The sequence below is a fragment of the Myiozetetes cayanensis genome, unplaced genomic scaffold (assembly GCF_022539395.1).
Source record: "Myiozetetes cayanensis isolate MyiCay16 unplaced genomic scaffold, myiCay2020 scf6-25, whole genome shotgun sequence".
Taxonomy (NCBI): Eukaryota; Metazoa; Chordata; class Aves; order Passeriformes; family Tyrannidae; genus Myiozetetes; species Myiozetetes cayanensis.
In genome coordinates, this window is record NW_026087853.1 from 63088831 (window position 1) to 63115600 (window position 26770).

At 50.1% G+C, this 26770-nt stretch overlaps 1 protein-coding gene across 1 annotated transcript in view; it reads right to left on the reverse strand.

Moving 5' to 3' along the window:
* The window catches only part of MDGA2 (MAM domain containing glycosylphosphatidylinositol anchor 2), a 256870-nt gene that overhangs the window by 93108 nt on the left and 136992 nt on the right, over positions 1-26770 (reverse strand). The window contains 4 exon segments of the mRNA XM_050335716.1: positions 2798-3091; positions 11693-12022; positions 25440-25628; positions 25631-25708. Coding sequence (XP_050191673.1) covers positions 2798-3091; positions 11693-12022; positions 25440-25628; positions 25631-25708 — 891 coding nt within the window.

Genomic DNA, 26770 nt, shown 5'->3' on the forward strand with positions numbered 1-26770 from the left:
GGAATTCCACTGAGAAATTTGCCCATGTGCCCACACACCCCATCCAAAGTGACACCAGCGAGCTGCTCTGGAACTCAGAGTGTTTTTCATTAAACATCTCTCCCTGCTCATAACTGCTGGAAGAGCCTGCAATAAATATTAGGGAATTACTGAAAGGAACTGATTTTTATGACAATTGGATAAATGCCGTGCTCGTTACAGAAATAATGCTCAAGTCGATGGGAACAAATGTACTTTCCTCCCACAAGGAAAATAATCAAAGCCTTACATAATATCAGCTTTGCCCATTCATCTCCAACTTGTCACTTGCCAGGAGCTGAACAAAGTGAGCAGAATTCCAAACGTGAGCAGATGAAAGGTAAACCTCCTGCAAGTACCTGGTGAACTCCTGCTCCGTTTCCAGGTTGTGCCTCTGCTCCCAGGATTGGTGAATTGGTGCAGCTGAGGTGGAACAACAAGGCACAAAGTCCAGGGAATTTGCCACCAGGAAAGGATTGGAAAGTAACAGCAACCCAAGCAATGCATCCAGCAGGGTCTGGAAGTCAGCAGGAGTCATCCCACCGGGCCCACCAGGGTCCTGAGCAAGTGGGAAGCTGCTGGAAGTCCTAATCCACATCCTGGGAAACGTTTCCCCAAAACCCACACTCACCCCCCCTTCCTCTGGCAGGAAGTGACACCAAGCTGTCCCTGAGCCAGATGTGGGGCCTGGGGGACAAGGAGGTCAATGGGATCCTGGGGAACAGCAGGAAGAACATTCCCAGAACATTCCCATTCCTTGGAGGGGGGCCCAGCAATGGCACAAGAGCAACGGGCAGGAACTGATGCCCAGCAAGTTCCACCTGCACAGGAGGAAGAACTGCTGAGCAGATTGTCCCAGCCTGACCCATCCTGGGATTCTGAGATATTACTGCCTCCCTGCTGGAGAAAATAACAGCATCTCCTTCAAAGCCTTGAAATGGAGACCAGGATAAACAACTCTGAGCTCACTGGATGAATACAAGAGTTTCTAGGACTGTGAAAGACTTGAAATAAAGTCTTCCAGGGCAAAATGTGGGACACATCACAGCTGTTGTGGAGTCCTGTCAAGAGTCCTCCTGAATACTTGTTCTTCCAGTATCCCCCCGGTGACCTGTGTGTGCTCCTGAGGATGGAGGAACCAAAAAAAGGCTGAAAATAGCTATTATTATCTGAAAAAGCATCATACAAGTCTCCTCAGGGCTGATAAAGCTTCCAAGAACAGAGGCAAGGAATTGTTGCCTGTCCCAGACATTATTTTTGTGTCTGCTGTTTGTAACTGGAGTGATTTTACCTCCAGAACTTTCCCTCTAAACCTCCTGATTTACTGGGAAAACCTCCACATTGTGTATTTGTACATGAAGTGGATGATTTGAAGGCACCTCCATCCTCCACCTGTCCATCCTTCACACATCACCACAACCAACCCAAGATATTATACCCACCATACTGGACTTGGCACAGACCTATGGAAAAGGTGAAGCACGTGGACCAAAAGGAGACTAGAAACTAATGATAAAAGATCCAAGTGGCCAGAAAACAAAGTGCTTTCTAGTTTTCACACCAAATTAGTGCCAGGAAAGGGGAAAGCAGCTGCTTTCCCTCCTCCTTATTCAGGAGAACCTGCACTCCACTGTTTCTGTGGCTTTTCTCCAGGCTGAGCCTCCCCAGCCCCCTCAGCTGCTCCTCCCAGGACATGCTGGTTCATTCCCACAGGGATCAAAGCCAGACACACGCTGGGATGTCCCAGGAGGAGCCCAAGGGAGGTGTCTCCAGCCTCCCTGCAGCTCCACTTGGGGCTCAGAAGCTGTGCTGGAGCCCCAGCAAACACCCCCTGATGGAAGTCCTGCGGGTCCCACGGCGTGCAAATCAAGGGCATCAGTAATTTGTTACACAACAGGACTGGGCAAACCAAATCAGTTGATTTTCAGTAATAAGGCCGTGTGTTTGCAGCAGCTCCTCCTCCCCAGGGGGCCCAAAAGAGGTCAGCTGTGCCGAGCACGGAGCGCTGGTGGAAAGCAGATCTGACAGAAGATTTTGGGCAGCTCAGAGCGGAATAAATGAGGGCTGCACGAGCCACTTCAGAAACAGGGAAATTAAGCACCGACAACAGACACGGGGAAGTCATTTAGTGACTGATCAGATACACAAACACAAAGAAAGGCTCATTATTCCCCATAAACCACATCAAACCAGACTTCTCCTTTTCCAACAACAAACGCCGAGCGCACTTCCAAAATAATTGCTTTGCCCTCCCGGCTCCCTCCCCGTTCCCAGCACTGCTGGTTCCAGAGGCAGCTCTGCAGATCTGGATGCAGAGCAGTTCCCAGGGAACAGCTCCTGCCCTCGTTTCTCCCCGCTTGTTTTACACAGCACCAACAAACGAGATCGGTATCAGATCTGCATTTAGAGACATCTGTCCTCCCATCTCATCTGCTTGTTCCCGTGTCAAGGAATTCAAAGCCAGGCATGGGGAAAATAATGATTGCCTCACACTTCTTGGTTGTTTTTTGGTGTTTTTTTTTCCAATATAAATGAGGCTCCTATGTCATTTTTACTTCTCTATTTACATTAAATTCATGGATTCGGGGAACTACAGAGCCCAACAACACGGCATCAAATATGTAACAGCCCTAAGACTCCTGCTGCTGTTTACTTAGGGGAGGAATAAATCAACAGCTTTATCTCAGGAGAACCACGTGGAAAGGAAGGAAAGGGGGAGGAAAAGGAAAGAAGGGAAGGTTTGGGAAGGGAAGGAAAGGAAAAGGAAAGGTGTACTCACACTGCACAATGAGCTGCACCAGAGCCTCTCTGGGTTTCACGTTGAAGCCGTTGTACTGGCTGGTCTGGCAGCGGTAGGTGCCCGTCATCTCCCTGGACACGTTGACAATCCGCAGGATCCCGTCGTAGCTCTCCGTCTGCATCGCCCCGTCTGGCATCGCCACCTCCTTGTCCGCCCTGGACCACAGGATGATGGGCTTGGGCTTCCCTGTCACCTGGCACTGCAGCTCGATGGTGTCCCCCTCCCGCGTCACCAGCGGGGACTTCTCCTGGGGGACGGTCAGGTTGGGTGGGACTGCGGAGGAGAGGAGGAGGGTTGGACCATCAGCACTGCAGACACACCTGAGGGACTCCTGCGTGTCCTGGCAACAGAATCCCAGAATCCCAGAATCCCCCAGGCTGGAAAAGCCCTCTGAGATCATCCAGTCCAAGCCAGGACCCAACCCCACCCCGTCACCCAGCCCATGGCACTGATGCCACATCCAGTCTGTCCTTGGACACCTCCAGGGATGATGACTCCACCCCCTCCCTGGGCAGCCCCTTCCAGTGGCTGAGCACTCTCCATGGAAAGAATTCCTTCCCAGTGTCCATCCTGACCCTCCCCTGGTGCAGCTCAAGGCTGTGCCCTCGTGTCCTACAGCTGGGAGAAGAGACTGATCCCCCAGCGTCCCCCCTCCTGTAGAGGGTGACAAGGTCTCCCCTGAGTTGGGAGGGACCCCCAAGGATCCAACCCTTAGTCCTGCACAGGACCATCCTCAGGAGCCACACCATGAACCAGAGAGGATCATCCAAACACCCCTGGAGCTCTGTCAGGCTCACTGAGGAGCAATTTAAACCCACACAGCAAGGGCAGTGACTGCTCCTGTGGGAAGGCTGTGGAATGTCGCTGTATTTATGGGACAAGGTTGTCAGAGGAGATTTGCCAGCCCTGGGTGACACTCAGTGACCTCCCTGCATGTCTCTGTCCCAGCACACTCCCGCACTCAGAGCATCAGTCACAGCCAGCACTTCATCACTGCAACTTATGGCTTCCTTCCTTATGAGGATTTGGCACTAAAACCCCTTTCTTTGGTACCAGACTGGCTGCTGATTTTATCCAACTCCTGGGTAAATGGCTGTGCCATGAGGAGGAATTGAGCCAGCCCAGGAACCAGCTCAGAGTTCCAAACCTGCACATGGAATGCAGTTGGTGTCCACAGGTTTATCCAGGAGGTATTTATTAAACACTGCCCACCCTCCCTTTCCTTTGGTGCCTTCAGAAAACATCCCTTGTGGATCTTCTGTCCTGACCCATCTGAGATGTTCTCTGTGGGCAAACAGCCCCTCCAAGGGGTGTTCCCTCTCCACACTGTCCTGCCCTCACCTCCTTTGCTGCAATTCCAGGACTGCTCCCTCACTCCTGTCTGCAGGGAAAACAACCTAAGGCTATTCCAGCCCCCCAGGGGAACACACAAACAAGAGACTTGTCCCAGTGTTCCCCCCGGGATCTGCAGACCTGACAAGCCTGGTAGGAATCAGAGTTTAAATCAGGGACCTTCACAGGTACCAAAATGCTGCTTTCAGCTGCTTTGAGGGCTTTGATAGCTCCTGTCTGGTGGGGCCTGAAGGAGTGGGAATGGTTTTTCCACAGGAAAGGAAAGAATAAATTATTTTCTGCTTCAAAATAAGAAGGAGAAAAATAAAAAAATAAAAACGAGAACAACTGCTTAATAAAACATTCCCAATATTAATAAAACATCACCCATGTTCAGTTATGCCCTTGTGTGCCAGAGCAGGTTGTGAGCACAGGACAGCTCCCAGGAGACCTGGATCACTGTGGAAACACAGACCAAGGAAATGTTCCAAGCAGGAAGATAGTGTTTATAGAAAATAGTGCAGGAAGGAGGCTCCTCTGGACAATTTCCCAGCTCACCTGGCTCGTGGCTGAGTTCAAACAACACCCAGCCCTGGCTGGAGCAGCAAAACAGGCTGGGAGAGCTGGGGGGGTTCACCTGGAGAAGAGAAGGATCCAGGGACACCTGAGAGCCCCTGGGAGGGCCTAAAGGGGCTCCAGGAGAGGGACTGGGGACAAGGCATGGAGGGACAGGACACAGGGAATGGCTTCAGACTGGTTTAGATGGGATATTGGGAAGGAATTGCTGGCTGGGAGGGTGGGCAGGCCCTGGCACAGGTTGGGCAGAGAAGCTGTGGCTGCCCCTGGATCCCTGGAAGTGTCCAAGGTCAGGTTGGAGCACCCTGGGCTGGTGGAAGGTGTCCCTGCCCATGGCTGGGGTGACACTGGATGGGCTTTAAGGTCTCTTCCAACCCAAACCAGTCTGGAATTCTCTGACTGAAACAGGGAAGGGATACAAATAAATTGAGGAGATGTTCCCCAGACATCCACAAGGTTCTTCTGGTTTAAGGAACTGCTCCAGGAGTTCATAAGATCATCGTGAGAGGAGCAGCCAAACAAGTTCAGTGTGTCCTTGAGGTGGGTGTGGAGAGGAAGGGGGCAGAGCTGCACAGCTGTTCCTGGGGGCTCAGGAGGATCTGCTGCTCAAGCCCCTGGGCTGTGGGATGCAGGAAGGCACCAGCTGTGATCCCACAAGGAACAGCATCTGGGACCAAGAGCAGGGGAATTTCAGGGATTTGTAGAATGCTCAGACTGGTTTGGGTTGGAAAGGACCTCAAATCTCATCCCATCCCACCCCCTGCCATGGGCAGGGACACCTTCCACCAGCCAAGGTTGCTCCAACCTGTGCCCAACCTGGCCTGGGACACTTCCACTCATCAACTCCGAGGAAAATATGAATCCCATCAGGAAGAAAGCGGGAAAGGACACAAACCCTGCTTCCCAGGGAGCTTCTGGGGGCACCTGAGAGGAAGGACAGTGACTGGTACAGGACCCCTTTGGGGTGGAGAAAAGAGAAGATCCAACTGCTCCTGGGGGTGTCCTGGATTTATTAATGTCCTTACTGGAAACAGAGGAGGAGAGGGGAGGGACAAGGCCACCTATTAAACCAAAGAATTCCAAGGGTAAAGCCATAAATCCAGAGCTTTCCTGTGTCATAACTGACTTGAAATGCCCAGCACAGGGAGGTCCCATGAGTATTTATTGTATTTATTTCCCTCTCCCACCCCAGTGGTCGTGGCTGCATCTCCCCCTTAATTTGGCTGCTGATTGTCTCCTGTCTAATTAGGAAGAGGGACAAGCACTAAACCTTTGCTCAGGGAGGGGTTTTAATGGGCTTTCCCCTTTCAAACCCATCTATTTATTTCCACAGACTCCCAGGTATTTAATTATCCCTGAGACGTCTCTTCTGCTGTCGAATGCAGCTGAAATTAGTAACAGGGTCAAAAATTATCACAGGGTGTGGGAACTGTGAGACTCTGACAGGCACTGACAGCCTGATCGTGTGGGACTTGTTTTCATGAGCAGTAAAGCTCGAAAGAATCAAAGAGAAAATCACAGTTTCATGTTTTTCTTCCCTTACTAGCACCAAAAATAAAAATATAAGGATAAAGAGAAAATAACATTTACAACAAACAAACAAACAAACATTAAAAAATTAACTCCCAGCAGTTTTCCCCAAAATAAGTAAAAAAAATATATAAAAATAAAAATATAAAAAAGCTAAACTCTCAGCAGTGTTTTCTACAATAGGGGGTGATCCCCTGAAAAACAAAAGCTTGTTTTTCAACTCTAAAGCAGCACCTGCTTTAAGAACACATCCTGCTGCCCTTTGAAATGGGCAGTGGCACAGCAGAGAGAGGGATGCTGATGATCCATGAGCATTCCTGGCTCTTAAATAGAATGGGCTGAGACCCCCTTTGCCTCTGAGAGCCCCTGACTGGGCAGCAGGGGGGGTGGCAAAGGGGGCCCTGAGCTCTTGTCCTCTTTGTTTCTGTTAAAGTGCCCCCCAGACCTTCCATCCCATCTCCCAGGATCACCAAGGTTGAAAAAACCCTCTAAGATCATCAAGTGCAAGCTTTGAGTGAGTGCCACTATGCCCACCAAGCCTTGGGTACTTGCACTTATCATCATCATCATCATCATTTTTAATTACAATAATAAATATTATTATGTAATATATTATTAGGTAAATATATTTATATGATAAATATGTATATAATTATAATTCTATATAATTTCCATAATAATTTCTGTATCTATCCTATAATAGTATAAATTTAATAAATCATCATGATGATTATAATAATTATAATTAATAGTTAATAATTTGTTATTATTTTTGTTGTTATTGTTATTGATGGTAGCATGATCACACTATCCCACAACTCCTCCCTCATCACAGCTGGGACTGTCACCATCCTTAAGTCACCATCTAGTCCAAGGTGGTCCCATGGTAGGTTTGGGGGAGGCACACGATCCTGAACCCTTCACTGGGGATTATATCACTTCTGTAAATCCCTGTGTGCCTTAAGGAAAGCCCTGGGAAAAGGCCTGGAATTCTCAGCAGTGAGGAGGGAGGAGCTTTGGGATGGTGTGGTCAGGCTGTTTAACATGGCTGATGGTAACACCCAGTAATTACAGGCTAAAGCAGAGCACAGGAGGGGTTGAGCTGCATCTCAGGCGATGATCCCAAATGGAGATTACTCCCAGATAATCCCCCCAGATAAGTGCTGGGAGTCCCACTGTTCCAGGAATTTAAAGGCTCGGGAATATCGAGGAGTCCACGCTGCTCCAGGAGACAGAGCTGAAGTTCTCTGTGTGTCCTGCTTCTCTGAGATTGATGAACCTGGAGCTCTGAGTCTGTGCTGTTGGATCATCCTCGTTTGCTCCCTGTCCATGATTCACACCCTGGTGGGGTGGAGGAGCTGAGACAGAGGCTGAGCTGGGCAAGGGAAGCCGAGCTCGGATACAAAAGGTATTTGAGCAGATCCTTCAGCCTGTGAAGGGCAGCCAGTGAGAACTGTTCAGGAGTGATAATTATGCAGATATCTCTGCAAACAGAGGCTGAAACTGCTCAGCACAGCCCCGGTGTGGGGTCCTTTTAGGAGAAGTGTTGGGACACACCAGGGAGCAGGTGCTGAAAGGGGCTCAGAGGCGAAAGAAGAGCCCGGGGGAGATTGTCTGATCCAGCCAAAGGGTTGGAAAAGCAGCTGAAGTCAAGAGAATTCATTTTAACCTTTCTGTGGCCTTTCATCACCAGGAGAGAGGGTCTGTCAAGGTACTCACGTGGAAGGTAAATGGGGTGACCTGGGAGGGAATCGTGCCTCGATTTCACGGTTGCTTTGTCTCCTCATCACTCTGGTTCCCTCCCTCCCACACACAGGGGAGAAGAGGAAACACCACAGGCCACGTTCTCTGGGGCACAAACCACTTCTAATTGCAGGTGAAGACACAACCTCAACCATAGATTTCAGAGAACCACAGAATAACTGAGGTTGGAAAAGACCTCCAAGATCGCCAAGTCCAGCCCAGCACCACTAAACCACGTCCTCCAGTGCCACATCCACACGTTCTTTCAACACTTCCAGGGATGGTGACTCCACCACAGCCCTGGAAAACCTGTGCCAATGCTTTATAACCCTTTTCATGAAGGAATTTTCCCTCATATCAAACCTAAACCTCCCCTGGTGCAACCTGATGTCATTCCCTTAAGTGCTGGTGGGGGGCTTGGACAAGAGATCTGCTTAGGCAGTAAAATAATTCCAGAATCAGGGCTTTAGAACTCTTCTAATGTATCTGTATCCATATCTATTTATCTATATCTGTCTATATAAATACATATTTACTAGAAATATTGTGCAAATATATATGTATACAACACCCCTAATACCCTGAAACACCGCCTTACTCTGCAGTCTGACTGAAGAGGAACATTTTAAACCCAGAACATCCACAGCCACTGGCAAATTAGCCAAATTATCTTCCAGGGCTGTGGCAGGAGCCATGCTGAGGAGCTCCACGCTCCACATGCACCAGGAGATGTGAGGAGCCAACTCCACAGCCCTCTGGAGAAGGATAAAGATGCTGTGGCTGCCACGGGGGGTGTCTGCTCCCAGAAATCCTGATGGAGCCAATCCCCTGAGGGTGAACACATCCCAGAAAAAATGCAGATTTCCATGGGAAGGGGCTGCAGAGCAGGAGATGGCCCCTCCTGGCCCCCATTCTGTGCTGTGTGACGGGGAGGGACGGCGGCTCCCCCGGACAGAATCAACGGGAAAAATCTCCGCACATTAAGTACGAAAATAGAACTATTAAAGAAAAAGCTTTTTAACCAAATCCGGCCTTTATCTGTCCCTGCTGTTCACCTCCTCCTTTCAAAGATAAACTCCAAGGATAATGGCTCCCAAAAATAATCAATTTGCCTCAATAACTGGAGGTCTGTGTGGTTGCTGAACGATCACTCTGGACGGTGCTTAAGGTTTACAAATATCTTAATTGGAGCACTAATTATCTCACAAAAAGCACTTTTTCATTATGCAACGAGCCAGTGGCTGTGATTTCAATAAACATTTAGAGCTCAAATGAAGGTCTCTTTTATGTAGCATCAAAGCAGGAACAAGATGACCAGAGGACAAACAGATCAAGGCTGAAGGTCCCCCCACGTCAGCCCGGATGTTTAATTAATTCATTAGTTAATAGAGAGCTGATGAGCTGAACAGGGAAAGCCCAGTCACACTGCAGGGAGGATGCACAGCCTCAGATGTACTAGTTACTCATGGATTCCTCTGCCTGGCTCGAGCAGCACTTATGGAAAGACAAATATAACCCTGCTCAAGGCCAGGTTAGAGCAACCTGGGCTCGTGGAAGGTGTCCCTGCCCAGGACAGTGAAATGGTCATTAAGGTCTTCTTCTAATCCAAAGCACTCTAGGATTCTATGAGATGGAGGAACAGGAGACCTGGAGCCTGCCCTGTGTTCATTCCCAAGATCCGTGTCTGGGATGGGCCTATCCCCGGGTGGAACGTGCTCGGCACATCTTCAGCTTTACCCAGGCAGCAGCGATTTGTTGGATGTATTTGCCGTGTGGGACACCCAGCTGTGCCCAGCCAGGGCAGGAGGGAGGTGGCAGGAAGGAGTCCCTCAGGAAAAGCAGGATCTCCACCTCCTCCAGCCAGCCCTTCCCGTGGCAGCTCAGAGCGGTGCAGCCAAAAAGATGAAGTAAAACATCCCCTGGACTCACAACTCCCTGCCCTGCACAGAACTGTCTGCAGGGGAAAGGGGGAAGGAGAAGAGGCCAGGAGGGACAGATGTTCCCTGTCTCACTGGGCTGATGCTGCTTTTCAGGGCTAAAGGCAGTGTAAGAACCTGTCCTGAACACAGCAGAACACACAGACCCCAAAACTTTACTCTTCCTGCTTCAAATGTAAGATTTAAAGCAGAGAAAAAAATCCCTTAGACAGACTGACATATTTTCCTGATCCATTCTCTTTTCTTTTATTTTTTTTGCATACCATGAACCCCCTTACTGAAGGAGTGTATTTTTGTTGCTTTTTTTAACATCTTGCTGCTTTTTTAAGAGCTTGTGCCTTCAGGTTCCCCCTGACCTGGTCCCACAGAGCCATCCTGGCTCTCAGCAACGTTTGCCCAGGGTTGGCTTTATGGATGACGAGGCTTTTACAGGGCAAATATTCAACATTTGAGTCTTGATTTTCACTATTCAGTGACCTACTTTGTTGAGATATGGGGGGGTGGGGGGGAGCTGGGAGGGGATTACTTCAGGTCCATTTATGTAAGATACTCAGGACATAAATCTCTGCCTTTCCTGCTGAAAGTACAAAATGGCAATGAAAAAAAAAAAAACCAAACAACTCCTGCTAAACGAGTAGCAATGCCAAGTGTGTCAACAGGCACTGCCACACATCCCTTTCCAACCTTCTGGGGAGACCTAAAGGTGCCACAAGACCCCACAGCAAGAGAGAAATCCCTCCCCCCAAAAGCAGCAGACAGGAACAGGGAGGGAGATTATTAATAAACCCCTGCAAGTCCTGGCATTTGGGAAACGTGTTTGTGCCTGGGCCTTATGCTGCTAATTACCAGCAGTAATGAGAGCTGATGAATCAGTAACGACCTTCAAAGCACTGCAAGTGTTTCAGCTTCCCCTTCTGCCGGTGATGAAATCGCAGCCCCAGCAGAGCTGAACACGCTAAAAGAGGCTGAGCCCAAACTCCAGGGTTTCTTCCCCCTCACTTTCCTGGGTGTCTTCCTGCAGGACAGGGAATTTCAGAGCTGACAGAATTCACTGCTGACTGCAGGAACAGGGATGGGCTCACAGCATGGCCAGCTATGGAATGGCCAACATAGTGGATGTTTCCAATGGATCCCACTGATTTTCCAGATGATTCCCAGGAAAGTGGAGATGGTACAGTGGTTACTGTGTGCCAGGTGGGCAATTCATGGCATTCCCAACTTGGCTCTTCCCCTAGAATGATCTTCCCAGTTTTTTAACTGATACTAAGATCATAGAAATCCCAGGATAGGTTGGGAAGGAAAGGACCTCAAAGCTCATCCCATTCCACTCCCTGCCATGGGCAGGGACACCTTCCACCAGCCCAGGCTGCTCCAACCTGGCCTTGGACACTTCCAGGGATCCAGGGGCAGCCACAGCTTCTCTGCCCAACCTGTGCCAGGGCCTGCCCACCCTCCCAGCCAGCAATTCCTTCCCAATATCCAACCTAAATCTTCACCTTTCCAGTGAGAAGCCATTCCCTGTTTCCTGTCCCTCCATGCCTTGTCCCCAGTCCCTCTCCAGCTCTCCTGGAGCCCCTTTAGGCCCTGCCAGGGGCTCTCAGGTCTCCCTGGAGCCTTCTCCTCTCCAGGTTGCTCCAAGCCCCGTCCAGCCTGGTGTGCCTGGGAACCCTCGTGGTGAGCAGTGCTTATTCCAGGAGGGAATAAGGGATGAAGCCATCCCGAGGCTCCATCCCTCCAGCAGCCCCTGCCCGCTCACCTGTGCTGCTGGAGATGTTGACGTCGATGCTGATGTCCGAGATGCCGCCGCCCTTGAGCGCCGCCACGCACGTGTAGGTGCCGAAGTCGGTGAACTTGAGGTCGATGATGTCCAGGTTGGTGGTGCCGGGGGACACGTCGGGGTCGGTCTGGGTGATGACCATCCTCTCCGAGCTCCTCAGGGGCCGCCCGTTCTTGAACCAGCTGAAGGTGAGCTCCTCGGGCGGGATGGCCTCCACCTGGCACGAGATCTTCACCTCCCGCCCGATCTGGATGTTGTCATCCTTGTGGTAGGGGTCGGGGGTGATCCAAAAGCGTCCTTTTTTTAAGGCTGAAAGGCAGAAGAGAAGCAGTTCAGTGTAACAAGGAACAAACCTGGCTTTGCTTGGTGCCCACATGGGATTTTAAAAGGGTGTGGAGCCATCAGGAAGGGTTTAAACTAAAAGGGGGTCAGTCAAAGTCCACATAAGGAATGATTTTTTTTCTACTGTGAGGGTGGGGAGGTCCTGGGGGTTTCTGACCCAGAAAGAAAATTTGCTCCCTTCAAAATTCACTCAATTTCCCAGTGTTTTTATCTGCACATGCCTTCATTCCATGTGCTTCATTCCATGGGTGCTGAAGAATATCCATGAATTTTTTTCTCTTGGGTGTTTTCCTATTTTTGTGGCTGATGATCCACCACACCTGACTGCAAACCAAGAGAGGTGGGGAGAGACTTTGGACAGGACACAGGGAATGGCTTCCCACTGCCAGAGGGCAAGGAGAGATGGGATATTGGGAAGGAATTGTTGGCTGGGAGGGTGGGCAGGCCCTGGCACAGGTTGGGCAGAGAAGCTGTGGCTGCCCCTGGATCCCTGGGAGTGTCCAAGGCCAGGTTGGAGCACCCTGGGCTGGTGGAAGGTGTCCCTGCCCATGGCAGAGGTGGCACTGGGTGGGCTTTGAGGTCCTCCCAACCCAAACCATCCTGGGGTTCTGTGATGTTTGGGAAGTCTCTGAAGCTTCCAAGGCACCATTTAACACATGGTTAATTTTTTGCAGGATCCAAACCCTGAATCCAATCCCACCCCAGAGTACACAGAGCCCGAGCCCTTGTCACTTCCAAAATGAAAAATAGGAAACACAGCACCTAAATTGGGCTGAGCTGCTGACAAGTGAGGAGTAACCAAAATAATTCATGAGCATTCCGTGTTTGTGATCCATCTCTGGAGGTGTTTACAAGCCCTTCCTCCCCCCTGTCCAACCAGAGCACCGAGAGAGGAGAAAATAGAGATATCATCCCAACATCACTGACACAACCAGCGGTGTCACCTCCAATCCATCTGGAAGCAAACACAGCCTTGTGCCAGCTGGTGGAAGGAAAGGAGGGAAAAACCTGCCTGAGGCTGCAGCCTGCCCTGGTTTGTACCTGCTGCTCCTGCCCTGGGGCAACCCTGCAGGGCTCCAGCCATCCCCAGCCTGGGGACAGCTGTCCCACCCATGGAATGGCTGCTGGCACTCAACTCTGTCACTTCAGTGGCTCCTGGAACAAACCAGCCCTTTGGAGCCTGCCAAGGCCAGGCTGAAGGAGCCCTTTCCCAGCCTGGAAAAGAATTAACCTGTGGAGTGTTTGAGTAAAGGATCCATTTCACAGAATTCCAGAATGGGTTGGGTTGGAAAGGACATTAAAGCTCATCTCATCTCACCCCCTGCCATGGGCAGGGACACCTCCCACCAGCCCAGGGTGCTCCAGCCTGGCCTTGGACACTCCCAGGGATCCAGGGGCAGCCACAGCTTCTCTGGGCAACCTGTGCCAGGGCCTGCCCACCCTCCCAGCCAGCAATTCCTTCCCAATATCCCACCCAAATCCCCCATTTTCCAGTAGGAAGCCTTTCCCTGTGTCCTGTCCCTCCATGCCTTGTCCCCAGACCCTCTCCAGCTCTCCTGGAGCCCCTTTAATACCTGGAAGGGGCTGCAGATCCCATATTTTGGATAACAAGCCCTTTTCCCTTGCTGGGTACTCACAGTGATGTCAAGGGGTGGCTGAGCCACCAAACACACCAAAAAATCACAGGGCATTTGTTCCTTACACTTGCAAAAGTGATGAAAATGCTCATTCAGCCCCAGTTTTGTCACTCCAGTGGCTCCCTGGACAAACCAACCCTTTGGAGCCTGCAAAGGCCACGCTGAATTCGCCTTTTTATTTAATAGTTAGTTGGTCTTTCCCCACGTGGGAAAACAAGCCTAAAACTGAGCTGCATCCGAACACAGGGTGGGAGAAACTTCTTCTATTCAGGAAGGAAAGATTTTTAATTAGAGACTGGAAAATTTGTTATATTTTTGTATTTTTTATGTAGCTATTTATATATTTATACGTATCAGGTACAGCACAAAAGGCGTCAGGATGCTGCTAATTAATTTTAACCACACAGTCAAGAACCTGAGTGGTTGATTTTCTTAATTTCTTTTATTCTTTCCTTTGTTTCAATGGCTTTAATCAAGATTAGGCTTTTGCAGCAAAATGAACTTGTCTCTCTCTCCTTCCCTTGGGAAAACAACAGTCCCTTCCAGGGAAGCAACTCTTTGATTCCAGAGGCTGAACCAGTTGGAAAGTGCCACAAAAAGAAACTTTGAGACAGGAGCTGAGCTTCTTTTTGTTTGAAAATCCCAGAACAAGCAGTGCTTACACACACAGAACCCAGTCAATATATTATGTAAATCATTTTCAGGCAGGAGAAAAGGAAAAAAAAAAAAAAAAAGAACTGGATGGGCACGACAAACAGAACGTTTCGAACAGCCCAAATTAGCTGCTAATAACCTCAATAAACTATTTTTATTTGTGATTTTTCAGCAGTTTCTCATGCCTGGGACCGAACAAAGTCTGATAGGAGGGTCGTGTTAACTTTGCTCTGTGCTTTGTTGTTAAAATAACACCTGCAAGGGAAGATAAAGGTGCAGAACCTCAAAACTGGGGCTTTAAAGCACTTTTTCATCGGCCAGGAGGGGCTCCAAGCTCTGGCTCTCACCTCTTGGGAACACCTGAGCTGAGCCTCCAGCAAATGGAAAAGGGATTTTTACATCCCAGGTTTGCACCCATCAATCCCCATAAAACAGTGCCTTGGATGATCCTCATCTGTAGGTTCTTGGACCACCAGGCACCACCCTCTGCATTGTCAGGTGAATTGAACCAGGCCATGGATCCCACCTCTGGCTTTTCCCTTTATTCCCAGCTCCACTGGAGGCCTCACTGAAAGGTTTCCATGGGGTCAGACCCAAGGTTGAGGGATTTTTACACAGGCAGAGAGGGAAGGACAAAGGAGAAGGGTTTGAAACTAAAAGAGGAGAGATTTAGATTGGAAATTAAGAATAAACTCTTCCCTGTGGGGGTGATGAGACAGAGATGCCCAGAGAACCCATCCCTGGAAGTGTCCCAGGCCAGGTTGGACAGGGCTTGGAGCAAGCTGGGCTGGTGGAAGGTGTCCCTGCCCATGGCAGGGGGTGGATTAGATGGGCTTTAAGGTCCCTTCCAACCCAGACCATCCTGGGGTTCTGGGATTGACCAGCCAGGCATGGGTGATGGTGCTGCAGAGCTGCCCAAGCCAGAGCTGCTTCCCAGCAGAGATTTCAGACCATCAGCAGCACATGGGGCTCCAAAAGAGCAGCAAATGTGCTCTGGAACCGCCCTCTGGGGCTCAGCAGAGTGCCAGCCTTCCTGCAAAGAGGCCCCAAAGAGCTGTGATGGGATCAAACAGCCAGAGATGAAACAAACACGTCTCGTCCTCAAACCCCCTCACAAAGAGTCGCTGCCCTCCCTCATTAATGACATTTTCAAAGCAATAAAAATACGTTTCAGCATCTCAGCCGAGGTCTGTTTGCATTCAGCAGGTTCAGCTTTATCTTCCCACCCTTCTCTGATCCGCCCCAAGTTCTCCTGTAATGCCTGGCCCTGGTTTGGGGGGTTCCACCACCAACACATGATCTGTATTAAATCATGATTATCTCAGCTCTGAGAGAAAAGGAAAAATTCCATTGCTTGGTTCACTGTGAAGGCACACAAAAAAATGTATAGCAGCACATAAAGTGATGTTTTGCTGCAGGAATTCTGAGTTATTTATGTTCCTGTGAAATAATCCATTTCCAACCTCAAAAAGCAAAGGAAAAACATGTTTTAAGTCATGTCACTGCTCTGCAGCAGCATTTCTGTACCTGAGTTTTGCTGTAGCACAATGATAGCTGTAATTAATTGCAAAGCAATTGCAAAGTTGGGCTCATCTCCTCTGTTAAGAGAAAATAAATCTGCATTTGAAGGGGGTGGATTAGATGGGCTTTAAGGTCCCTTCCAACCCAGACCATCCTGGGGTTCTGGGATTGACCAGCCAGGCATGGGTGATGGTGCTGCAGAGCTGCCCAAGCCAGAGCTGCTTCCCAGCAGAGATTTCAGACCATCAGCAGCACACAGGGCTCCAAAAGAGCAGCAAATGTGCTCTGGAACTGCCCTCTGGGGCTCAGCAGAGTGCCAGCCTTCCTGCAAAGAGGCCCCAAAGAGCTGTGATGGGATCAAACAGCCAGAGATGAAACAAACACGTCTCGTCCTCAAACCCCCTCACAAAGAGTCGCTGCCCTCCCTCATTAATGACATTTTCAAAGCAATAAAAATACGTTTCAGCATCTCAGCCGAGGTCTGTTTGCATTCAGCAGGTTCAGCTTTATCTTCCCACCCTTCTCTGATCCACCCCAAGTTCTCCTGTAATGCCTGGCCGTGGTTTGGGGGGTTCCACCACCAACACATGATCTGTATTAAATCATGATTATCTCAGCTCTGAGAGAAAAGGAAAAATTCCATTGCTTGGTTCACTGTGAAGGCACACAAAAAAATGTATAGCAGCACATAAAGTGATGTTTTGCTGCAGGAATTCTGAGTTATTTATGTTCCTGTGAAATAATCCATTTCCAACCTCAAAAAGCAAAGGAAAAACATGTTTTAAGTCATGTCACTGCTCTGCAGCAGCATTTCTGTACCTGAGTTCTGCTGTAGCACAATGATAGCTGTAATTAATTGCAAAGCAATTGCAAATTTGGGCTCATCTTCTCTGTTAAGAGAAAATAAATCTGCATTTGAGCTGTGGGATCAGAGACCCCCCCCCAGAGGAGGAGAGAGGTTGTGGAAAACCCATCCCTGGAAGTGTCCCAGGCCAGGTTGGACAGGGCTTGGAGCAAGCTGGGCTGGTGGAAGGTGTCCCTGCCCATGGCAGGGGGTGGATTAGATGGGCTTTAAGGTCCCTTCCAACCCAGACCATCCTGGGGTTCTGGGATTGACCAGCCAGGCATGGGTGATGGTGCTGCAGAGCTGCCCAAGCCAGAGCTGCTTCCCAGCAGAGATTTCAGACCATCAGCAGCACATGGGGCTCCAAAAGAGCAGCAAATGTGCTCTGGAACCGCCCTCTGGGGCTCAGCAGAGTGCCAGCCTTCCTGCAAAGAGGCCCCAAAGAGCTGTGATGGGATCAAACAGCCAGAGATGAAACAAACACGTCTCGTCCTCAAACCCCCTCACAAAGAGTCGCTGCCCTCCCTCATTAATGACATTTTCAAAGCAATAAAAATACGTTTCAGCATCTCAGGTCTGTTTGCATTCAGCAGGTTCAGCTTTATCTTCCCACCCTTCTCTGATCCGCCCCAAGTTCTCCTGTAATGCCTGGCCGTGGTTTGGGGGGTTCCACCACCAACACATGATCTGTATTAAATCATGATTATCTCAGCTCTGAGAGAAAAGGAAAAATTCCATTGCTTGGTTCACTGTGAAGGCACACAAAAAAATGTATAGCAGCACATAAAGTGATGTTTTGCTGCAGGAATTCTGAGTTATTTATGTTCCTGTGAAATAATCCATTTCCAACCTCAAAAAGCAAAGGAAAAACATGTTTTAAGTCATGTCACTGCTCTGCAGCAGCATTTCTGTACCTGAGTTTTGCTGTAGCACAATGATAGCTGTAATTAATTGCAAAGCAATTGCAAAGTTGGGCTCATCTCCTCTGTTAAGAGAAAATAAATCTGCATTTGAGCTGTGGGATCGGAGACCCCCCCCCAGAGGAGGAGAGAGGTTGTGGAAAACCCACCCCTGGAAGTGTCCAAGGTCAGGTTGGAGTAACCTGGGATAGTGGAAGGTTGGAATTAAATGGTCTTTAAGGTCCAACCCAAACATCCCATGATTCTGTGCTGGTGGACGAAATCAAGGAATCTGCTCCAGTGACACCTTGGGAACAGCAGTTCAGTCCATCCTGCCTGGTTTAATCCATGAAAGCCCAGCCTAAGTCATCTCTGAACTGAACAAAACCCATTCCCTCTGCAGAAGGAAACCCTCTCTGCTCCTTCCTCCCTCAGTAACATCTCAACCCCCATCAAATCAGCAAAATAGAAAATTCCCACCACAAGCTCCAAAGAGACACAAAGTCTCTGTTTATTTTGGCAGGGAAGCCGAGCTGTCTTCGCTGTTCTCCAGGATATCACCCTAAACTGTGCCATCAACCAGCAAAGCTGAGCACAGACAACTTAACAAGCGCCCAAAATATCTTTGGCACTGGTGATTTATCCCAGTGTGGTCCTTAAACTTTGCTGTGTGGCATTAAAATCCGTTCTGGGGTTATTTTGTGTGGAAAGAACAGCAGGAACTCCTCATTTGCTCTTGCCAAAAAAACTCTGATTTGCTTTTGCAGACCAAGAGAACGTTTGAAAGGAAAAGAAGAGATGGGAAATTGGAGTCTTCTGGCTTAATTGTACAACAGAAGAGCAAAAAAAAAAACCAGAGTAGCAAAACCACCCCCCTTCACACAGTTTACAGAATAAAAGGGCATCAGAATCCAGGAATGGGGTGGGTTGCAAGGAAATTTAAAGGTCACTGAGTTCCAACTCTTTTCCATGGGCAGGGACACCTTCCACCAGCCCAGGCTGCTCCCACCTGGCCTGGGACACTTCCAGGGATCCAGGGGCAGCCACAGCTTCTCTGGGCAACCTGTGCCAGGGCCTGCCCACCCTCCCAGCCAGCAATTCCTTCCCAATATCCAACCTAAATCTCCTCTTTTCCAGCTTAAAGCCATTCCCTGTGTCCTGGCACATCCCTTGTCCCCAGTCCCTCTCCAGCTCTCCTGGAGCCCCTTTAGGCCCTGCCAGGGGCTCTCAGGTCTCCCTGGAGCCTTCTCTTCTCCAGGGGAACCCCCCTGGATTCAACACTGCTCATGAGAACAGAGTCTGGGTTAGAAGGAAATCTAAAATCATTTTAAAAAATCATTAGAAAATAAAAGAACTACATAAAACACTCACAGAGCTTTGTGGGAGGAGGCACCAACATTGGCCACTCTCAGATTTCTTCAATAGGGTGTTTAGAATCAGAGAGTCACAGAAGAATTGAGGTGGGAAAAGATCTTTAAGATCAGCAAGTCCGACCATCAAAGCATCACCACTAAACCACCTCCTCAAGTGCCACACGTTTTTGTGAACACTCCCGGGGCTGGTGACTCCATCACTTCCCTGAGGAGCCTGTTCCAGTCCCTGACAACCTTTTCCATGAGGAGAGGGCTCTGTGAGATAACTGTGAGAAAACGCTGCTGCCCCTGCATGTTCCCTTTCTATCCCAAGACAGGCTGGAAGCAAAAATCCTGCTAAAAAAAGACACAGATTCTCAGCATTTCCCCCAACAGTTCACTTTGCTTCTGTCAACACGGGTTTAGCTTCAAGTTTTTGTGCTTGTTTTGTGTTTTTTTAAAGCCCTGAACTTCCAGCAGCTCTCGGAACAATTAAGATGTCAAGCGTCTCCCACCGAAGGCGCCTCCAAACTTTTTTAATATCGAGTAATTATTTGGCACTGACAAGAGCAGATGCGTCCCCATCTTCAATTTAAATGCAAAATACCGTGGAGAGGCTTCAGGTTTTGGCTCTGATTTTGGAAAATGCTGCTAATTTTTCAAAGCAGGGGGTCTGTCATCTGGCGGTGCTGCGTGGTGGGTGCCTGTTTTCACACGTGAGCTGCTCTTGGGAGGGAAGGGGGTGGGGATCTCTTTGTGGTGCCCAAGGTTTCGGTTTACAAGGCTCTCAGGAGATCTGATCCATCAAAGTGTGTGAAACACAGCGGGGCTTCCCCTTTTCAGCTGCTTTTAGAAGTGAGTATCCCAGAGGAACCAGCGTGGGGGGTTGGAACGAGATGGTCCTGAAGGTTCCTTCCCACCCAAACCATTGCATCATTCCATGTATATAGACTATTCCATGATTCAAAGACATTACCCAGGTGGGAAGGGACCTCAGGAGGTTGCTACCCAAGTCCTGCTCAGAGCAGGGCCTGGTGTGAGCTCACAACAGGTTGGGCAGGGCTTGGAGACCTCCAGGAGAACTTTTTGGGGCACTTCTTGTTTCATGAATATTTGAGCCCTGGGAAGTTTAATCCTGAACTGGGAAGTGTTCTCCACACAAGAGGGAAGATGAGGCACAAGGAGATCACAGAGTCCCAGGGTGGTTTGGGTTGGAAGGACCTTAAAGCCCATCTTGTTCCACCCCCTGCCGTGGGCAGGGACATCTCCCACCAGCCCAGGGTGCTCCAAGCTCCTCAGCAGGAGTTCACCCACTGCACTCTGGGGCCATGTCCTGGTGTTTGACCAAACCCCCTGGGAAAACCTCTTTCCCAGGGACAAACTCCAGGGAATGAACCAGCATGGCCTGGGAGGAGCAGCTGAGGGAGCTGGGGGGGCTCAGCCTGGAGAAAAGGAGGCTCAGGGGGGACCTTCTGGCTCTGCAATCCCTGACAGGAGAGGGGAGCTGGGGGGGATCGGGCTCTGCTCCCAGGGAACAGGGACAGGAGGACAGGGAGCTTCCTGAGCCCCATCAGAAGCCAGACAAGAATTGGGACATAAATTAAACACTTGAGAGGAGCTGACACAACCCCACTTGCCAAACAGATTCTAAATCCTCTGAACTTTGCAGCTGGGACTTTTCTGGGGCCAATTCCTTTAGAAAGTTTAATTCTCATGCCAAAGCTGCCAGAAAAACATAGCCCTGCTCAAAAGAGATATATTGTAAATCTCCACTCCTTGCCCACACGGTGCAAATGATGAAACTCAGCACACAGGACGTGCCATTCTCCCCAAATCCAGAGCAAACTGCCCATTTTCCAAGGTTTCCACACTGGATTATCCTCATTCCTGCTTCTGGGGTGGCTCAAGAGCTTTACTGGGCTGTAGGGTTTTGTCAGAGCCTGGATTTGTCCCAACATGGGATGCATTTCCCTTCAACATGGGATGCATTTCCCTTCAACACTTTGTTTTTCTCCCACAAATGCCTCACAAACACACGAGGATCCTAGGAAACATTCCCAAATGATTTGGGCAGAGACCTTCCAATCCCAGCCACAGTTACCTGACACAACACAAGTGTCTTAAAACGCATTTTGAGGTCAGCAAAGGATCTTGGCAACACCAGAACCAACCACTGTGCACTTGTCTTCCTCCCCTTCGTTTCCTCTCCCTCCAAGATGTGACAAAACTTGGGAAAATTCAATTTTTTTCTGCCAAAATGAGAATATTGTTAAAACTGCCCAGACCTCACCATGTCTTAATCAGCCAAGCTCTGATACAACAACAAAGCATGACACCACAACCCTGCCAAAAAAGTGTATCGGGCTTCAGTGATGGAGAACTTTTAGCCAAGAGGAAGAATATCTTCTTTTCTTGCCCTCAGTGAAATCCCAGGATCCCTGAGGCTGGAAAAGCCCTCCCAGCCCACTGGATCCCCCTGTGCCCATCCCCACCTTGTCCCCAGCCCAGAGCACTGAGTGCCACGGCCAGGCCTGCCTTGGACACCTCCAGGGCTGGGCACTCCAAACCTCCCTGGGCAGCCCCTGCCAGTGCCTGACCACCCTTTCCAGGCAGAAATTCCTGCTGCTGTCCCACCTGAGCCTCCCCTGGCCCAGCTGAGGCCGTTCCCTCTCCTCCTGTCCCTGTTTCCTGGGAGCAGAGCCCGATCCCCCCCAGCTCCCCCCTCCTGTCAGGGATTGCAGAGCCAGAAGGTCCCCCCTGAGCCTCCTTTTCTCCAGGCTGAGCCCCCCCAGCTCCCTCAGCTGTTCCTGCTGCTCCAGCCCCTTCCCAGCTCCGTTCCCTTCCCTGCACACGCTCCAGCCCCTCCAGGTCTCTCTCTGAGGGTCCCAGAAGTGCCCCCAGCACTGGAGGTGTCACCCCAGCAGTGCCAGCACAGGGACAGTCCCTGCCCTGATCCCACTGGACACTGTCCCTGATCCAAGCCAGGTGTCCTCGGCCTTCTTGGCCACCTGGGCTCATGTCCAGTGCCTGTGAGCCCCCAACCCCAGGCTGAGATGGACAAATCACGTGTCTGTCTGAAGCTGCCCCAACACAGGGGTCAGAAGGGGAGAGATGGAATAAATCCCACCTCTTGAATGCCCTTCTGATCCATCCTCACAGATCCACGGTGCCCAACAGGCACCACACCATGTTTTGAAGAGCAAACTTATTAATAAATAAAATTCCTGACAGCAAAAGTTCTGGGAAGCCCTAAGGAAAGGGCAGGAGGATCAATAAACCATCTCCATTGGTCTATGAAAGCCTTGTGTGATCTCACCCATGACCCTCCAGCCTGGGAGGACACTCAGACCTGAGCCTGCCACTGCAGATTATAAAAAGAAATGGACTCACTCAACTCTGAAGCTCAACTTTTTCCCACAATCACTCCCAGAGCTGGAAGGTTTTAGGGGAGCACCCTGGGAATTTATGACTGTAGGAACACTCTGGATGTGCTGCGAGATGGGTTTGCTTGGCTAAAATCTTGTCCCTTTGAAATCCCATCCCAGAGGGCAGCTCTCCATGGCAGAGATGTGTGGGGATGTGTGCCAAGGCCTGGGGAAAAGCACATGTAGAATGAGGGAATTGTTTGGGTTGGAAAAGCCCTCTGAGATAACTGAGTCCAACCCTAAACCCAGCACTGAACCACGTCCCTAAATTCATCCAGTTCTGCTCCTTGCTGTGAGCCCTTCCCAGAACACAGAGAGGAAAGGAAGGATGGGGGAAAAGGTTCTTCTGCCAATATCACAGAAATTGGAGGGATTTTAAACCCTTGTGGATGTGGCACTTGGGGACATGGGGCAGTGGTGGCCTTGGCAGTGCCGGGGGATGGTTGGACTCGATGGTTTGAGGGGGGTTTTCCAACCTAAATGATTTCATGATTCTAAATCCAAGTGCTTGAAAAGGCCTGTAAAACACCTCTCTGGCTCTGCTTCCCAGCGTGATGCGCAGGAGTCCCTCACAGATGATCTCCAGAACTTCTGTTCTCCCCCTGGATGGAGGAGCCATCCTAGAATCAGAGAATCCCAGAATGGTTTGGGCTGGAAGGGACCTTAAACACCATCCCATCCCACCCCTGCCATGGGCAGGGACACCTTCCACCAGCCCAGGGTGCTCCAACCTGGCCTTGGACACTTCCAGGGATCCAGGGGCAGCCACAGCTTCTTTGCCCAACCTGTGCCAGGGCCTGCCCACCCTCCCAGCCAGCAATTCCTTCCCAATCTCCCATCTGTCCCTGCCCTCTGGCAGTGGGAAGCCATTCCCTGTGTCCTGTCCCTCCATCCCTTGTCCCAAGTCCCTCCCCACCTCTCTTGGTTTGCAGTCAGGAGTGGTGGGTCAGCAGCCACAAAAAAAAAAAAAGAAAATACCCAGAAGAAAAAAATCATGGAGCTGCTTCAGCACCCATGGAATGAAGCACATGGAATAAAGGCACATGCAGATAAAGACACTGGGAAATGGAGTGAATTTTGAAGGGAATAAATTACATCTGAGCCCTGAGGATGCTTTGAGACAACTGAAATTTCCTTTCTGGGTCAGATTAGGGGATTATTGGCTAATCCTGGGTTTCATGTTCCACCTGCCAGAAGATGGGAACTCCATTTCCCAAACGTTTCTCCTGCCTGGCTCAGCTGCTATTTCAAGCAAATTCTCTTTTCTCCTCAGCTGCTGTGTGAAAATCCTGGTCCACAGCAACAACAAGAGCTGAACTGGAGAGAAGGAAGGAGCTACAGGCAAAATGTCCAGAAACATGGACACAAACTCAACCCCAAATCTGCTCTGTCTCACATTCCACTCCTAAACTCAGCATCACTTTTAGGAAGGATAAATCCACCAAGACTGGAATAAAAGTTTTTCTCTTCTAAATGTTCTTCCCCTTTAACAGAAATAATAAGGGTAGCAAAGAACTGGGGGGTAAAAAAGAGCTGAGCTTCGTTCCTTTAATGGGCTGTCCTCGTTGTGGTCCCTTCCCAGAACTCCCAGGGCCACCCAGCAGACAGGAAAGAAGCAAAAAGGTATTTTGTCCAACATCTTGCAGCTCCCAGGCAGTGTCTCCTCCAAATACAAGTGTGAGGGGATATTATTATTGTTATTATCATCATCATCATCATTATTCTCTGACTCAAGGCTCCCCCAGACCCCTCAGAGCAGAAATAGCTCCTAATTCCTCATCCTGCTGAAGAGCAGGAGATGTTGGGCAAGGAAGGAGTGACCAGGGCTTGTGGCTCTCGTGAAATATCCACAGAAATATTCTCTTTATGCAGCAGTTTCTCCCCACTCTGATCAATCACATGCTGTCATTTAAAGTTCCTGGGGCCAGGAGTTCAGGTGTCACTGCCATCCACACAGCAGATTACAGAAAATTAGCTTCAGATGGACTGTTTGGTTCGGGTAGATTGATCCTCCCTGATGATGCCAACCAAACTCCATCACCAAACCGACTGCCCATGTCCCTGGATTATCCAGAAGGGGATAAACAACCAGGGATACTTTCTCTCCACCTGGCAGAAGCTGTTCTGCAGCCTCTTTTCTCTGTTTTTCACCTGAGACAGACATTTATCCTGTTGTTTAGAATAATTAAAGCACAGGGACTCGTCTGAAGTCCCAGAAATGACCAGAAACCACAGAATCCCCAAGGCTGGAAGAGACCTTCGAGATCATCCAGTCCAACCGTGACCACCTGGAAATGCAGGACAGCACGATGTGAAAACCACAGGGCCAGCTGAGGATTCCAATAATCCTCCAAGAGGAAGGTGGATGGTTTTCCAGCTCCACTCACCTCCCCTCTCCAGGCTCTACAAACCAGTTTCTCTCCACTTCACATGGAAAAGCTGCTCCATCTTCCACAACACAAAGCAGCACCAAACCACCCTTGTTCCACCTGAGGGGTTTGATCCCTGCACAAGAGCCACTGGCTCTTTGAGGCAACTCTAACTCATCCCAGAAATGAGCAGAACCCACAGAACCCTCCAGGTTGGAAAAGATCTCGAAGATCATTTGGAAAGACCATCCGGGTGGCTGGAAGACCACCATGACCCTTTGGAAAGGCAGGACAGCACTAATTGAGAACCACTGTGCCAGATGAGGTTTCTGACACCCTTCCAAGAGGAAGGTGGATGGTTTTCCAGCTCCACTCACCTCCTCTCTCCAGGCTCAACAAACCAATGTCTCTCCACTTCACATGGAAAAGCTGCTCCATCTCCCCAGTACAAAGGGGCACCAAACCACCTCCAGCACAAGAGCCACTGGTCCTTGAAGCAACTCTAATTCCCCCCATACATCGTCAGAAACGACCAGAAGTCTCAGAACCGTCAAGGCTGGAAGAGAGACCTGGGGGGGATCACCCCATCCGACCACCACCCCTTGGCAACACGGGACACCCCGAGGTGGGAGCTGCTGAGCCGGGAGAGGATTCCAACAATCCTCTTTTCTGGTTCCGCTCACCTCTGACGATGATGTTGGTGGACTTCTTGGCGGGGTTGCCGACGTTGTTGTTGGCGATGCAGCTGTAGGTGCCGGCGTCGGCGGCGCCGATGGCGGGGATGGTCAGGGTGCCCCCGTTCAGCACCGTCTTCTCGGGCAGGGCCCCCCCAGAGCGGACCCAGGTGAGGCTGGGGCCTGGCTCCCCCCCGTGGTCACACACACCAGGGTGATGGCCTCCCCGGGGTTCACCACGATGGGGTCGTCCACCAGGAGCTTGATTGAAGGGGGGGCTGTGAAAAAAGCAAGAGGAGTCGTGGGGTCACACAAAGGTCTGGGTGGGATCTGAAGGATCATCTCCTTCCACCCCCTGCCACGGGCAGGGACACCTTCCACCAGCCCAGGGTGCTCCAGCCTGGCCTTGGACACTTCCAGGGATCCAGAGGCAGCCACAGCTTCTCTGCCCAACCTGTGCCAGGGCCTGCCCACCCTCCCAGCAAGCAATTCCTTCCCAGTATCCCACCTAAATCTCTCCTTTTCCCATGGGAAGCCATTCCCTGTGTCCTGGCACTCACTTGTTTTCTGGCATAGCTCTGACAGGTTGTTCCAACAAGGAAAGGGGAGAGAGAAAAAGAGAAGAACAGGGAAAGTTATAACCAGGGAATCCCAGAATCCCAGACTGGTTTGGGATGGAAGGGACCTTAAAGCCCATCTCATTGCACCCCCTGCCATGGGCAGGGACACCTTCCACTAGCCCAGCTTGCTCCAAGCCCTGTCCAACCTGGCCTTGGACACTTGCAGGCAGATTGGGATTGATGTGTGGAATCACTGCAGCCACACTTGGGAAGCAGCATGGAATGCATGGGATGGGTGCCAGCACAGGGGATTTTAAGCCCTGGAAGAAAAGAATTAGTAGAAAACTTCTTCTTTGGCATGAAAAGTGTGTTACTCTCTTCAAGTCAGATCCTGCTCGCTGAAAACCAGCCCTGATAATCCACCCCCTCCCCACGAACTCCTTGGGACTTGGCTGCCAGCTGGGAACAACCTGCAGAGCCTGAGGAGCTGAACTGGGAGTTCCTCAGTTGGAACAACACCCCTTTGCCCATGGAAAGCTCAACAATCCAGCATGGAGGTTTTAATCCCTGTACCTTGTGGGACCTGCAGCTCCAAGGGAATTTCCATAATTTCCATCTAACCTCCTATGACAGGAGCACCAAAGCAGCACAGGCTGATGGAAAGATGCTGCTGCTGCTCCCAGGAAGGAGAATGGATTAAATTCCCTTCTCTTTTTGTTTTTTTTACCTTTCCATGAAATATTTGCACACGATGAAAGAGGAGCCACAGCAATGCTCAAC